The sequence below is a fragment of the Prionailurus viverrinus genome, unplaced genomic scaffold (assembly GCF_022837055.1).
Source record: "Prionailurus viverrinus isolate Anna unplaced genomic scaffold, UM_Priviv_1.0 scaffold_50, whole genome shotgun sequence".
NCBI lineage: Eukaryota > Metazoa > Chordata > Mammalia > Carnivora > Felidae > Prionailurus > Prionailurus viverrinus.
The window spans coordinates 1,565,348-1,578,755 of record NW_025927613.1 but is presented as its reverse complement, the minus strand read 5'-3'; the positions used below and the strand labels follow the sequence as shown (position 1 = coordinate 1,578,755).

The window sequence follows — 13,408 nt, the reverse complement described above, 5'->3', positions numbered from 1 at the left end:
CTGTCCTTATCGTGCTCACCCATAACCTCAATTTTGCTTAACCCATTCCATTGGTCAGTTCTCAGGCTTCATTTTATTTGATCTCTCAGTGGCATCTGACAGTTGATCATTCTTTTCTCCTCCTCCTTGAAACGCTTTTTTTTTTTTTGGTGACTTTAAGGATACAATATTCTCCTGGTTCTCCCCCCCGCCTTCCCCCCCCCCCCGATTTTATTTTTAAGTAATCTGTACACCCATTGTGGGGCTTGAATTTACAGCCCCAAGATTAAGAGTTGTGGCCTCCACTGACTGAGCCAGCCATGTGTGGTTCAATCTTATGAACAGTGTGATCATGACCTGAGCCGAGACCAAGAGTTGGACGCTTAACTGACTGAGACCCCCAGACACCCCTGGTAACCATCAGTTTGTTCTCTATAGTTAAGAGTCTGTTTTTTGGCTTCTCTCTCTTTTTTTTTTTCTTGTTTTGTTTCCTAAATTCTACACGAGTAAAATCATATGGTATTTGTCTTTCTCTGACTGACTTATCCCAGTTAGCATACTTTCTAGTTCCATCCATGTTGTTGCAAATGGCAAGATTTCATTCTTTTTTATGGCTGAGTAATATTCCATTGTGTGTATACACACACACACACACACACACACATCTTCTTTACCCATTCATGTATCAATGGATATTTAGGTTGCTTCCTGTTTGGTTATTGTAAATAATGTTGCAATAAACATTGGGGCATGTGTATTCCTTTGAATTAGTGTTTTTGTATTCTTTGAGTAAATACCCAGTGGTGCAATTACTGGACCATAGGGTAGTTCTAATTTTTTGAGGAACCTGCATACTGTCTTCCACAGCGGCTGCACCAGTTTGCATTCCCACCAACAGTGCATGAAGGTTCCCATTTCTCCACATCTGTGCGAACACTTGCCATTTCTTGTTTTTTATTTTAGTCATTCTGACAAGCATAAGGTGATATCATATTGTGGTTTTGATTTGCACTTCCCTGCACATTCAACCCTTTTAAAAGTTAAGTCAGGCCACTACATCATGTTTCCTTCCCATCCCATTCTGAGAAAACACCAAAGTCCTTCCGAAAGCATCTGGTGGCCTGACCCACTCATCTCACCCCTTATCCCTCTGAAACATGCTCCCATCTCAAGACCTTGTATTTGTTCCCTCTTTCTGGAATGTTCTCACAGATAGCAATGCAGATAGCTGCATGGCTCAGTCACCAATTTTCTGCCTTTACTTGAATGCCGCCTTCTCAGAAAGGCCATCACAATCCTCCCACACTTCCTGTACTCCTTCCATGCTTTATTTATTTATTTATTTATTATTTTTTAAGTAGGCTTCACACACAGTGCAGAGTCCAATGTGGGGCTTGAACTCACGACCCTGAAATCAAGATGAGCTGAGATCAAGAGTCAGATGCTTAGCTGACTGAGCCACCCAGGTACCCCCCTCCTGCTTTATTTTTTACATTAAAAAAAGATTAATAGAGTATTTCTTAGAGCAGTTTTAGGTTTATAGAAAAATTGAGCAGAAATTAGAGTTACCATATACTTCCTTCCCCCTAGTTTTTCCTCTAATTAACATCTTGTGTTAGTGTGGTACATTTGTTACAATTAATGAACTAATATTGATACATTATTATTAACTAAAGTCCATAGTTTACAATAGGGTTTCTGACAAATGTATGATGTCATGTATCTACTATGACAGTATCACAGAGAATAGTTTCACTGCCTAAAAATCCACTGTGTTCCACCAGTTCATTCCTCCCTGTATCTGAACACTTGGCAACCACTGATCTTTTTACTGCTTCCACAGTTTTGCCTTTTTCAGAATGTCATATAGTTGGAATCATACAGTATATAGACTTTCCAGTTGGCTTCTTTCACTTAGCAATATGCAGTTAAGCTCCTCGCATTTCTTTTTATGGCTTAATAGCCTTGCTTAATTTTTCTCCCGGCAGTTAGATTCGAACATGCTTCTATTTATCTTATTTACCATATTTATTGTTTGTCTTCTCAGTATGTTTCATAAGGCCAGCAATTCTTGTCTGCTTTGTTCACTGCTGTATCCTCAGTGTCTACATTATTTTACTCCTAGATGGTGCTCAGGTATTGGTTGAATTAAAATATTTCTGGGGCGCCTGGATAGCTCAGTTGGTTAGGTGCAACATCAGCTCAGGTCATGATCTCACGGTTCATGGGTTTGAGCCCCACATCCAGCTCTGTGCTGACAGCTTGGAGCCTGGAGCCTGTTTTGGATTTTGTATCTCCTTCTCTCTCTCTCTCTCTGCCCCTCCCCAGCTGGGCACTCTCTCTCAAAAATAAACATTAATTAAAAAAAATAATAATAACATATTTTTTTATAAAAAAAATTTTTTTAATCTATTCATTTTTGAGAGACAGAGACAGAGAGCAAGCAGGGGTGGGGCAGAGAGAGAGGGAGACACAGAATCCGAACCAGGCTCTGGGCTCACAGGCTCTGAGCTGTCAGCACAGAGCCCAACGCGAAGGGCTCAAACCCACCCACCAGGAGATCATGACCTGAGCCAAAGTCTGACACTCAACTGACTGAGCCACCCAGGTGCCCCTGAATTAGAGTATTTCTTAATTGAGTGAATAGTGCATCTAATTGAAGAACAAACTTCTATTCACAGTCCTCCTGACAAAGGAATCTGTGAAAGTGTTCAGCTTTCCAGACCTTTAGGACTTTCAACTCCACTGCCTTTGACCTTGGTTAAGGTACCTAATCTAACCTGTCTGTGCCGCAATTTCTTCCCCTGTAAAATGGAGATAATAATAGTACTTCCCTCACGCTGTTGTGGCAAGGATTATATAAGTTAATACATATAAAGTGCTTATAATAGGTCCCACACATAGTACGTGTGCATCAGTGGTAATTATTATTCCATGCAGGAAGACGCAGGGAAGGAGGTGGGAATGGAATGCAGTCTGGCCACATCCAGGAAGCTACTCTAGCTAGTGGTTCAGACATGGAAGAACACTGTGAGCCGGGGTAACTAACTGCAGGCAAACCTCCACAAAGAAGGCGGCCGACTGGGGAGCACTGATTCCATTTGCCCATCACTTTACAAAGCACTTTTAGGTTCTGAACGGGTGTAATCCTCACAAAAACAATCATGTCGGTGGGTATTATAGTCCCTATTTTATCCATGAGAAAAATCGGTGCAGGGAGGTCGAGCGCCTTGCCCGATGGAACCATAGATTTCCATGGTGGTGGCCCGAAGATTTCCACTCAGAGACTCTGATTGACATCTCAATACAGTCGCTATTACCCGTGTAAAGTCTCGGGGCGCGTAGGAGAGTCCTAGGTCCAGAGGTCCAGTGATTCCTGTGCAGGATAACAGAACCGCTTTTAGTAATCGCGTCCCGGTGCTGAGCTGCTGCGTACGCGACCGGCTGTGGAGGTTCGCGGACAGGCCAGCCCGCGAGCGAGGTGGCAGCCAGTGCTAGCATCTGTATTATGAATATCAAAGCAACTCATTTACGGAGGATCCCCACCCCTTCTCCCGCCTCCAGGGGGCGTGGCAACAAAGCGCGGGAAAACCGGCTTCGATTCCACCTCCACCCCGTGCTGGGGGCGGGGAAAAGGAGAGCCCTAAAATGGGAAATGGAAGCGAGGGTCGGTCCCATCCAGTCCCCGTGCTCAGGAAGCCTACCAGCATGCCGCTTTAAGATCCCTTTCGACATGGCTCAGGCCACGCCAGCACTCTAACGTCACCTCTCCTCCACTTCCGGTCTGCAAAGCCGTCCCGGGCTCCTGGTGCCGGTTCCTTCCACACTCATAACTAATCCCGCCCCCACTGCAAGCGCTCCTGCAGAGGGAGAAGGTAGGGGTAACGCCATTGCCCAGGAGCTGGCCCGCGCGAGAACCCCATCCGTGCAGGTTATATGACGATTTAGACAGTAGGAAGACTGCAAGGAACTGGTCAACCAGATGACGTAATGTTTTGGGTAACGTCCCATTTTGTGACTTCTGCACGGCCTGACTGACATTGGGGTTTAGCTTGAGAAGACAATGCAAGCGGATCTACGCATCCGGGCTTCGTTAGGAGTCAACGAGGCGCTCCTCAAAGTGCCCACCAAATAGAAGCTGAGAGTTCTTTTAATTTGCATAAGTGAACTGCAGGCTTCAAGGATTGTGGCCAATAAGGAGTGAGGGGGCGGAGACGCACCTGGGATAGTCACCGCCTCTAGAGGGAAAGCAGGGGATCAGATTGGCTTCTTTCTAAGCGACTGTAGCGGAAGCCAGTCATTTTTGAGATGCCCAGATGGGGCAGGTGGGCCCGGCGCAGCCAATGGGGAGAGGCATCTTCAGAAGGACTAGGTTCCTTGCCCAATGAGGCTGGGAGGACTGTGAGGGGCTAGTTCCGAGCGGCAGTACTTAAGGCCAACCCAGTGCGGGGCCGGGAGGGGCGCAGTGCTGAACGACGGGAGCGTGGGCCAATGGCGAGTGCGGAAGCGGGCAGCCCAGACCTGGAACGCGGAGGGAGCTGAAGGAGGGGGAGGCTGAACGGGAGAGAAGCAGGAAGTAGCGGCGGCCGCGGGGAGGGCGGCGGCGGTGGCGGTGGCGGTGGGAGCAGGCGAGAGACCGCCGGGTCTCGGCCCGCACTAGGAGCGGAACAAGTAAGCATACCTGGGGTAATACCCGCCCTTGGCCCCGCCCCCGGGGGGGCGGGTAAATACCCCCGCCCCTCCCCCACTTGGTCAACTACCCCCTTCTCCGCGCCGCCCCCCTGGGGCGGCTTCTAGGAAGGCCCCGCCGGCGCCTCCATCCCTTGAGGCGGATGGGCGAAACTCCCAGCCTGTTGAAAGCACAGCCCCCTGCCGGGTAAACGTGGAGGGAGGGTCAGGGTCCCCAAGTCTAGGCGCCCCGAGCCCAAGAGGCGTCCGAAGCGCGGCCCGGTGACTGGAGGCTGCGGGATGTCGCGACCTAAAATGGTGTCCGTGTCCGGGGGCGGGGGCGGGGGCGGGGGAGCTGGGCCTGGCCGGAGCGGAGCCTGCACCCCGACTGGGTGCGGGTCAGCGTCCGGGCCCGGGCGGGACTCAGGCTCGCGCCCCGGTCCGCTGCGCGCCTTCGGCTCACTCGCGTCTCGAGGGATCCTCGGGAGTCTGCGGGAGGAGGAGGCTGTGCTGCGCCGGGACGAGGGGAGGAGGTCGGAGTTGGGACGGACCCCGGTCGGAGAGCTGCGAGTCACGCAAAGACCGTCTCCTCCCCACTCCTCTCTTTCCACGCGCCTTCCCTACTCCTGTGAAGTCCTGGGCCGGGAGGTGCTGCGCGGCAGATCCCGTGGGGCCTGGCCTGGCCGGCGCCCGTCCTTCCCTCCGCACGCCGGTGGGAGCGAGAGAAGCGCGGTGCGCCTCAGTTTCCCCAGCGGCTTTTTCTCTGTACACCCCGCCCCCTCCTCGAAACCCCGGACATCTCCCCGCGCCGGCCCTCGGCAGATGGCAGGGACTTAATTCCACCCGCTGCCCAGCTTGGCGGCAGCCTAATCGCCCCCGGCCGCCGGCCCCTCGCCCTCCTCTGCGCTGCAGGCCCCGGGCCAGGGGAAAGGGCAGTGGAGCCCCCTCCCGACCCAGGCCAGTTCACCCTCTTCCTGTTCAGCCCCTTCCTTTGGTGTTTGGGGAAGAACAGAAGGAAAGGGGTGGGGGGAGGGCCGGAGCCCAAGAGTTCGGGCACAACGGCCGCAGAAAAGGCCTCAGCCGTGGGGTGGGGGGGAGCCTCTTTGGCCTTGAGCTCCTGCTGCTTGCTGGACTGTCCGCTCCTGGCTATCGCATGACCTCTAAGTCACTTGGACGCCAAAGGGGGAGTTGCTTGGGGAGGGTGAGTGGGCATATGTTTCCTTGTAGTCCCCAGTGATCTGTGCTTCACCAACCCGCTTTTCTGGTGGCCAGGGTGGAAGGTAGCTCGGGTTTCTCCTGTTGGGGAGACAGCCAGGCAGAGGAGGGCCCTGGCTCTCCATCAGGGCAGAGGCAAGGGATGGAGGGCTGTGTTTAAACCCAGAAACTGCAGAATTAAGTAGGGGGTGATGAGGGGAAACTTCCCTTTCTTTCTCTAGTTGGTACCCTCTTCCTCTACCCTACCTTCCTCCCAGCATTGCCAGCTGCCACCTGCTGGGACTGTCTCCAGTTTCGGTCTAAAGGCTGGCAGGAGGTGAGAGAATTGGCCCTGGGAAGTGGCTTGCATCCTGGGCAGAGAATGTGTAAGGACAGAGACTTCTTCAGTTTCTTCCTCTTAGAAATGGAAACTTTTGGGGAGAAACTGGTGAGGAACAGACCCGGGTTCCCCACAAGCCCTAGGCTATCCTTCTTGTTGGTTTAGTGCCACATGAGTCTTGTGGGATGTGTGTGTGTATGTGTGTGTGTGTGTGCGTGCGCGTGCGTGTGTGTGCACGCGTGCACGTGCGGGCGCGTACACTGGGCCAGGTTGGGGTTGGGCGAGACTTCCTGGACTGGTGTTGCCAAGGGAAAATGAAAAGGGGAGGAGTATGAGTTCGGAGCTCGGAGCAGAAGTGACAGGAGTGAGGGGGACTGGCTTTTCCCCTTTGTGGCAGCTGTGCTGGGTAAGTTACCCTGGAGTTTTGGCCCTGAGAGAGCAGGATCCAGGGAGAGTGGAAGGGAGGAGGGGCTGGCCCAGGGAGGGCCACGGGAGGGCAGAGGCACTCTGGGGAAGGTAGGTGAGCTAGCAGCAGGTGTTTGTGACAGGAGAGGCCTAGGCTGGGGCCCTTGTGACCAGGGTGCCGTCACGGTTTTCCCCTCTGTCTCTTTGTCTCTTTCTGTTCCTGTGTCTTATTCTTTCCATCTTGGTCTCTTGGGTGGTTTCCCTCAGTCCACTTCTCCTTGGTAACCAGGCTAGATCTCCAGGTGCCAGTGATGACCCCAAGTCCCCAGACTTAACCCCTGATTCTTCTCTCTGACCCCAGTCCTGGATTTTCAGTGCTTATTCCTTCCTATCTCCTCCTTGACCTGACTAGTCCTTGTTTGTCCCAGCTGTAATAACAAATCTTCTGGGTTCTGACTCTCAGGGTTATGATTCCTATCCTGCTCAGACTCACCCTGTAATGTATGGATTACTTGGCCCTCCTTTTCAAAAGTAAGGCACTGGACAGCAGGCCATTGATAAAGCTGGAACTAGAATCATTTCTTACATCTTGGTCTAAGTCACTGTCTCTTTGTACACTGACCTTTCAGATCTCTGTGGACCCCCAGAAGATCCCTGAAGAAATTGTGAATGGGTCCCGTGCTGCCTTGAATGAGCCCTTAGCCCCAGAGCATTGTGTACATTTTGCTCCTTTATTGATTAATTGATTGGTTCTGTGCAGGGCCCAGGAGGGGCTGAGGCAGTTTTAACCAAGATGTTCACTGAACTCGTCTGTCTCTGTTGCCCTTGTCTCTCAGCTGTGTTTCTGAGAAGTGCCTTTTCCTCAGCTTTTTCTGGATCTTGGTGTCTTCCCTGGAATGTGCACACTACCTCTCTTTCAGTATTAGGGTTTGGCAGACCTCCACCAGCTCCCTAGGATTTGCGCAGCGGTAAAGGTGTGCCCAGGTCACATTGTGCGCAGGTCCTGACCAGGTGAAGCTGGAACTCTCCAGGGAGGAGGGCCGGGGTCCCTGCCTCCAGAGGGCTCAGTTTCTCCTCCTTTCTTCTGTTTTCATCAGGTTGGGGACCCGCTGCCATGGGGGACATGAAGACCCCTGATTTCGACGACCTCCTTGCTGCCTTTGACATCCCTGACATTGATGCGAATGAAGCCATCCACTCTGGGCCGGAAGAAAATGAGGGGCCCGGAGACTCAGGGAAGCCAGAACCCAGCGTAGGGGGTGAATCTGGAGAGGCAACAGCAGCAGCTGCCCAGGATGGCCCCGAGATTCCAGCCCAGGCCTCTGATCATGGCCTGCCACCCCCAGACATCTCAGCAGTCAGTGTCATTGTCAAGAACACTGTGTGTCCCGAGCAGCCTGAGTCCCCGGCTGGAAGTTCAGGAGGGGACGGGACCCGGGCTGTGGGGGTGACTAAGGAAGGGCCTGTGGGACATCGTCTGATGCAGAATGGTTTTGGGGGCCCTGAGTCATCCCTTCCAGGTACACCCCACTCTCCAGCTCCTCCCAGTGGGGGTACCTGGAAAGAAAAAGCCATGGAAGGCAAAGCTCCTTTGGACCTTTTTGCTCATTTTGGGCCTGAGCCAGGGGAGCACCCTGATCCCCTCCCTCCCGCTGCACCCTCCCCGCCTCAGGAAGGGGCCATGACCCCACCTCCTTTCTCTTCTCCCTTTGAGCTGTCCCGGGAGAATGGCCCAGCCTTGCTGTCGTCTGGTTCTCCCCCACCGCTGGGGACCTTGAAGCAAGACAGCTGCAGCCCCATTCATCCTCCGGGCCTAGCCGGGCTAGGCTCTGGCTCTAGCCCTGAGGCCATGGACATTCCTGCCGGCGCCTCACCTCCCCAGGTTGCAGGGGTGCCCTTCTTCAAGCAGTCTCCAGGGCATCAGAGCCCTCCTGCCTCCCCCAGAGTGCCCCGCTGTCAGCCCCTGAAGGAAGAGGAGGAGGAGGGGCCGGTGGCCAAGTCTTCCCCCAGAAGTCCCCAGAGTCCCTCTAGTGGAGCCGAGGCCGCAGATGAGGACAGCAACGACTCCCCTGCCTCTTCCAGCTCCTCAAGGCCTCTCAAGGTGCGGATCAAGACCATTAAAACATCCTGCGGGAATATCACAAGGACGGTAACCCGGGTCCCATCAGATCCCGAACCCCCTGCCCCCTTGGCCGAAGGGACCCTCCTAGCTGAGGCTGGCCTCCTGAAGCTATCCCCCGCGCCCCCGACCCCTGAGGGTCCAAAGGTGGTGAGCGTCCAGCTGGGTGACGGTACACGGCTAAAAGGCACCGTGCTTCCTGTGGCCACCATCCAGAATGCAAGTACGGCCATGCTGATGGCGGCCAGCGTGGCCCGCAAGGCCGTGGTTCTGCCTGGAGGTGCTGCCACCAGCCCTAAGACGATGGCTAAGAATGTGCTAGGTCTGGTGCCCCAAACCTTGCCCAAGGCCGAGGGGCGGGTGGGGCTGGGGGCTGGGGGGCAGAAGGTGAACGGTGCCTCGGTGGTGATGGTGCAGCCCTCCAAGCCGGCCCCCGGGCCCGGGGTGGGCGGTGGCACGGTGATCTCGCGGACTCAGTCTAGCCTGGTGGAGGCCTTCAACAAGGTCCTCAATAGCAAGAACCTGCTGCCTGCCTACCGGCCCAACCTGAGTCCTCCGGCCGAGGCCGGGCTGGCCCTGCCTCCAACCGGCTACCGCTGCCTTGAGTGTGGGGATGCCTTCTCACTGGAGAAGAGCCTGGCGAGGCACTATGACCGCCGGAGCATGCGCATCGAGGTCACCTGCAACCACTGCGCCCGCCGCCTGGTCTTCTTCAACAAGTGCAGCCTGCTGCTGCATGCCCGAGAGCACAAGGACAAAGGACTCGTCATGCAGTGCTCACACCTGGTCATGAGGCCCGTTGCTCTGGACCAGATGGTGGGGCAGCCGGATATCACGCCCCTGCTGGCTGTCCCTCCTGCCCTCGGACCTCCAGCCTTGCCTGCCCTGGGCAAGGGGGACGGGGCCATCACCGCTGCCATCACCGCAGTTCCTGCCGAGGCCCCTGTGCTGCCGCTCTCCTCCGAGCCCCCTGCTGCCCCTGCCACCTCGGCTTACACGTGTTTTCGCTGCCTGGAGTGTAAGGAGCAGTGCCGGGACAAGGCGGGCATGGCTGCCCACTTCCAGCAGCTTGGGCCCCCCGCCCCTGGGGCCAACAGCACTGTGAGTTGCCTTTCACTGCCCTTCCCTGGGGTAGAGCCCGATGCCCGGGGAGTAGGACCTGGGAGGGGGTTGGGAGCTTAGGGGAGGTCACAGGGGACAGGCCACTGCTCACTGTCTTGTTTCCACCCCCTCGACAGGTGTGCCCCACCTGTCCCATGATGCTCCCCAATCGCTGCAGCTTCAGCGCCCACCAGCGTATGCATAAGAACCGGCCTCCCCACGTCTGCCCTGAGTGTGGGGGCAACTTCCTGCAAGCCAATTTCCAGACCCATCTCCGGGAGGCCTGTCTGCATTTGTCTCGCCGTGTGGGATACAGGTGCCTCCTGCCTTCCTGCCCCGTTGTCTTGAGACCATCTATCCCTGCCCCCCAAGCCCACCGTTGTGCAGCTCGGCACTTTGTGGCCCGGTACCAGCCTTTTAGCCGGTCTTTGAGGGAGCGCCCCATCTCCCCTGCTGAACCCCTCCTCCTGGGATCTGTCTGCCTTTGCCCTGCCCCCATGGAGAGCAGAGAAAGCTCCAGACCACTCTCCACACGCCTCCCTCAAGGAGCAGGGTCTATTCACCCCTCCCGTCCCCACCTTGCTCATGCTCCATCACTGATGAGCTTCTAAGTCCAGCGGCTCCGGGGATGAGAGGGCTGGGGGACAGGCTGGAGCTGCCCCACCTTACCTCCACGCTCCGTGCCCCCCAGGTGCCCTAGCTGCGCAGTGGTGTTTGGGGGTGTGAACTCCATCAAGTCCCACATCCAGACGTCGCACTGCGAGGTTTTCCACAAGTGCCCCATCTGCCCCATGGCCTTCAAGTCTGCACCCAGCGCCCACGCCCACCTGTACACCCAGCACCCCAGCTTCCATGCGCAGCAGGCCAAGTGAGACCTGGGAGGGGGTGGGGCGGGCCGGAGTGGGCTTGGGGCCCTGCTGGCCAGGGTGTCTGCACTGTCCTCTCCGCCCACACAGGATGATCTACAAGTGCGCCATGTGTGACACGGTCTTCACTCACAAACCCCTCCTCTCCTCACACTTCGACCAGCACCTGCTGCCCCAGCGTGTCAGCGTCTTCAAGTGCCCGTCTTGTCCTCTGCTTTTTGCCCAAAAAAGGACCATGCTGGATCATCTCAAGGTATAGAAGTTAAGGGACAGAGGTGGGGGTGGGGGTGGGGTGGTGTGCTCAGCTGTGGTGACCTGGGGCTGGGATCACATGACCTTCAGGAAGTGGGGGTGTGAGAGTAAATGCCACTGGCTGAGCCAGGCCCTTCCCTGCAAAGGCTGCACCCTTGTCTCCCTCTCTCAGAACACCCATCAGTCCGGGCGCCAGGGGGAGGACACTGCTGGGAAAGGGGCCGCGGGTGCCCTAACGACCCCCAAGGCTGAGCCCGAGGAGCTGGCTGTGTCTCGGGGAGGAACAACCGTCCCCACTGAGGAGTCGTCTTCATCCTCGGAAGAGGAAGAACTACCCAGCTCCCCCTCACCCCCTCGCCCAACCAAACGGCCCCGGCGGGAGCTAGGGAGCAAAGGCATCAAGGGTGGTGGGGGCGGGGGCCCTGGAGGCTGGACCTGTGGCCTTTGTCACTCCTGGTTCCCCGAGCGAGATGAGTATGTGGCTCACATGAAGAAGGAGCATGGCAAGGTGAGTGGGGCTCCACCTCGGGCATTGGTCTGTGTGGCCTTGGAGGGGCAGTGGCCTGGAGCCTGGCTCTGAGCTGCCCTGCCCTCTGCTCTCTCAGTCTGTGAAAAAGTTTCCCTGTCGCCTGTGTGAGCGCTCCTTCTGTTCCGCCCCCAGCCTGAGGCGCCACGTCAGGGTCAATCATGAGGGGATCAAGCGAGTTTACCCATGCAGGTAACCCTTGGCTGCTTGCCGCCTCGTCCCCCTCCTCGTTCTGCCCAGCAAGTGACCCGCCCACCCCATGCCCCCACCCCCACTAAGTACCTGCCAACCCGAGTCTTGTCTTGAGTGGACTGAAGGTTGAGGTCTCCTCTCTGGGAGCCCCCCACCCCCCCGTCCCGTCCCGCCCCACCCCACCCAACCTTGAGTCCTAGGCCTTGGTTTCTGGGCTGTTCCCCTGGTGCCCACGCTCCGCACTCTCCCCCTCTAGGTATTGCACAGAGGGAAAACGCACCTTCAGCAGCCGCCTGATCCTGGAGAAACACGTCCAGGTTCGGCATGGCTTGCCACTCGGGTCCCAGTCCCCTGGCCGGGGGAGCACCCTGGCTCGGGGCCCCGGTGCCAGAGCCCAGGTAGGCAGAGGACCAGCCCACTGTGTCGGGGCCCTGGGGCTGGAACGCCGCAGGATTCTAGGCCTTGGCCTCGGGAAGCTAGGTGGGTGTGCCCGGGACCATGCGGGGTGATGGGGAGGCCTAGTTTCTGTACTCTCTCCTCCAGGGGCCAGGACGGAAACGCCGCCAGTCCTCTGACTCTTGTAGTGAGGAGCCTGACAGCACAACACCCCCGGCCAAGTCCCCCAGGGGTGGGCCCAGCTCAGGAGGCCATGGGCCCCTGCGTTACCGGAGTGGTGGCTCAGTGGAGCAGAGCCTTATGGTGGGGTTGAGGGTGGACGGCGGTGCCCAGCAGTGCCTCGACTGTGGCTTGTGCTTCGCCTCCCCGGGCTCGCTGAGCCGGCACCGTTTCATCAGCCACAAAAAGAAACGGGGTGTGGGTGGTGCCAGTGCCCTGGGCCTGGGTGATGGGGAAGAGGTCCCTCCTCCACTGAGGTCTGATCCAGAGGGTGGAGAGTCCCCCTTGCCTGCCTCTGGGGGCCCGCTGACCTGTAAGGTCTGTGGCAAGAGCTGCGACAGCCCCCTCAACCTCAAGACCCATTTTCGCACACACGGCATGGCGTTCATCAGGGCTCGGCAAGGGGGCAGTGGGGACAACTAGGCCTGGGCCTGAGTTGACCAGCCCTCTCCCCTCCCTTTTTGCCGGGAGCCTGGGTCACTGCTGCTGTGTGGTCCCTGGACTAGGGATTTCATCCTCATTCACATTTTGTTCAGCTCCTCACCCCCATCCCCCAAACACAACAGGCTTTTGAGGATTATAGTGGTTTGCAGTCCCCTTTGGGTTTGGCCCGTGGGTCCTAGTAGAATGGGCCCTCCATTCCTCCTTTCTGAGCCCAACACTAATTACTCTCCTGCTGCAGACCCCCGAGGTGGGTCTGGGGGTGGGAGGAGGGACTTTCCTAGGCCACTGGGGCCCTCAGGATGCTTCTCCACCCTCAAGGGCCTGGCCCTGCCCCTGTACCACCCCTCAGACTCCCTGGCACTTGAGCCCCCAACCCCTGCAGTGCCTTTCACTTTTTTTTTTTTTTTTTTTTTAATCCAGAAATCCAGAGGGGGTTGGTGGGGACGAGTGTTGTCAAGGGAGGGCCCAAGGGAGAGGAGTGGACAGGCTCTCAGGAATCCTTTATTCTTGTAGTAATAATACTAACAGTGGGGAAATGGGAGGGAGAAAACCAGACCATTAAAACTGCTCATGGTTTAATCCCCATTCAGGCTCCTCTTTTTATGTGACCTAGACACTGGGGACTTGACAGGGAGCTGGTGAGAGTCAAAACCGGGGAGGCCCTTCCCAGGGACAAGGAGGCACTGATTGAGCCAAGGCAGGGAAGG

At 56.5% G+C, this 13,408-nt stretch overlaps 1 protein-coding gene across 7 annotated transcripts; it reads left to right on the top strand.

Annotated features, from left to right (window-relative positions):
- The first annotated feature begins 3,770 nt into the window (after positions 1-3,770).
- Positions 3,771-13,286, top strand: ZNF687 (zinc finger protein 687). 7 transcript variants are annotated; one of them, XM_047847801.1, is made up of 9 exons: positions 3,771-3,854; positions 7,684-9,806; positions 9,944-10,122; positions 10,498-10,674; positions 10,763-10,925; positions 11,097-11,432; positions 11,530-11,642; positions 11,899-12,040; positions 12,186-13,286. In XM_047847801.1, exons 2-9 carry the CDS (start codon positions 7,701-7,703, stop codon positions 12,678-12,680), a joined length of 3,711 nt encoding a protein of 1,236 aa, XP_047703757.1. In that variant the 5' UTR covers positions 3,771-3,854; positions 7,684-7,700; the 3' UTR covers positions 12,681-13,286. The 7 variants fall into 7 exon arrangements, with proteins under 7 accessions (XP_047703757.1, XP_047703760.1, XP_047703754.1 ...); XM_047847804.1 differs by lacking the exon at positions 3,771-3,854 and adding an exon at positions 3,957-3,978; XM_047847798.1 differs by lacking the exon at positions 3,771-3,854 and adding an exon at positions 4,519-4,650.
- Positions 13,287-13,408: the final 122 nt, after the last annotated feature.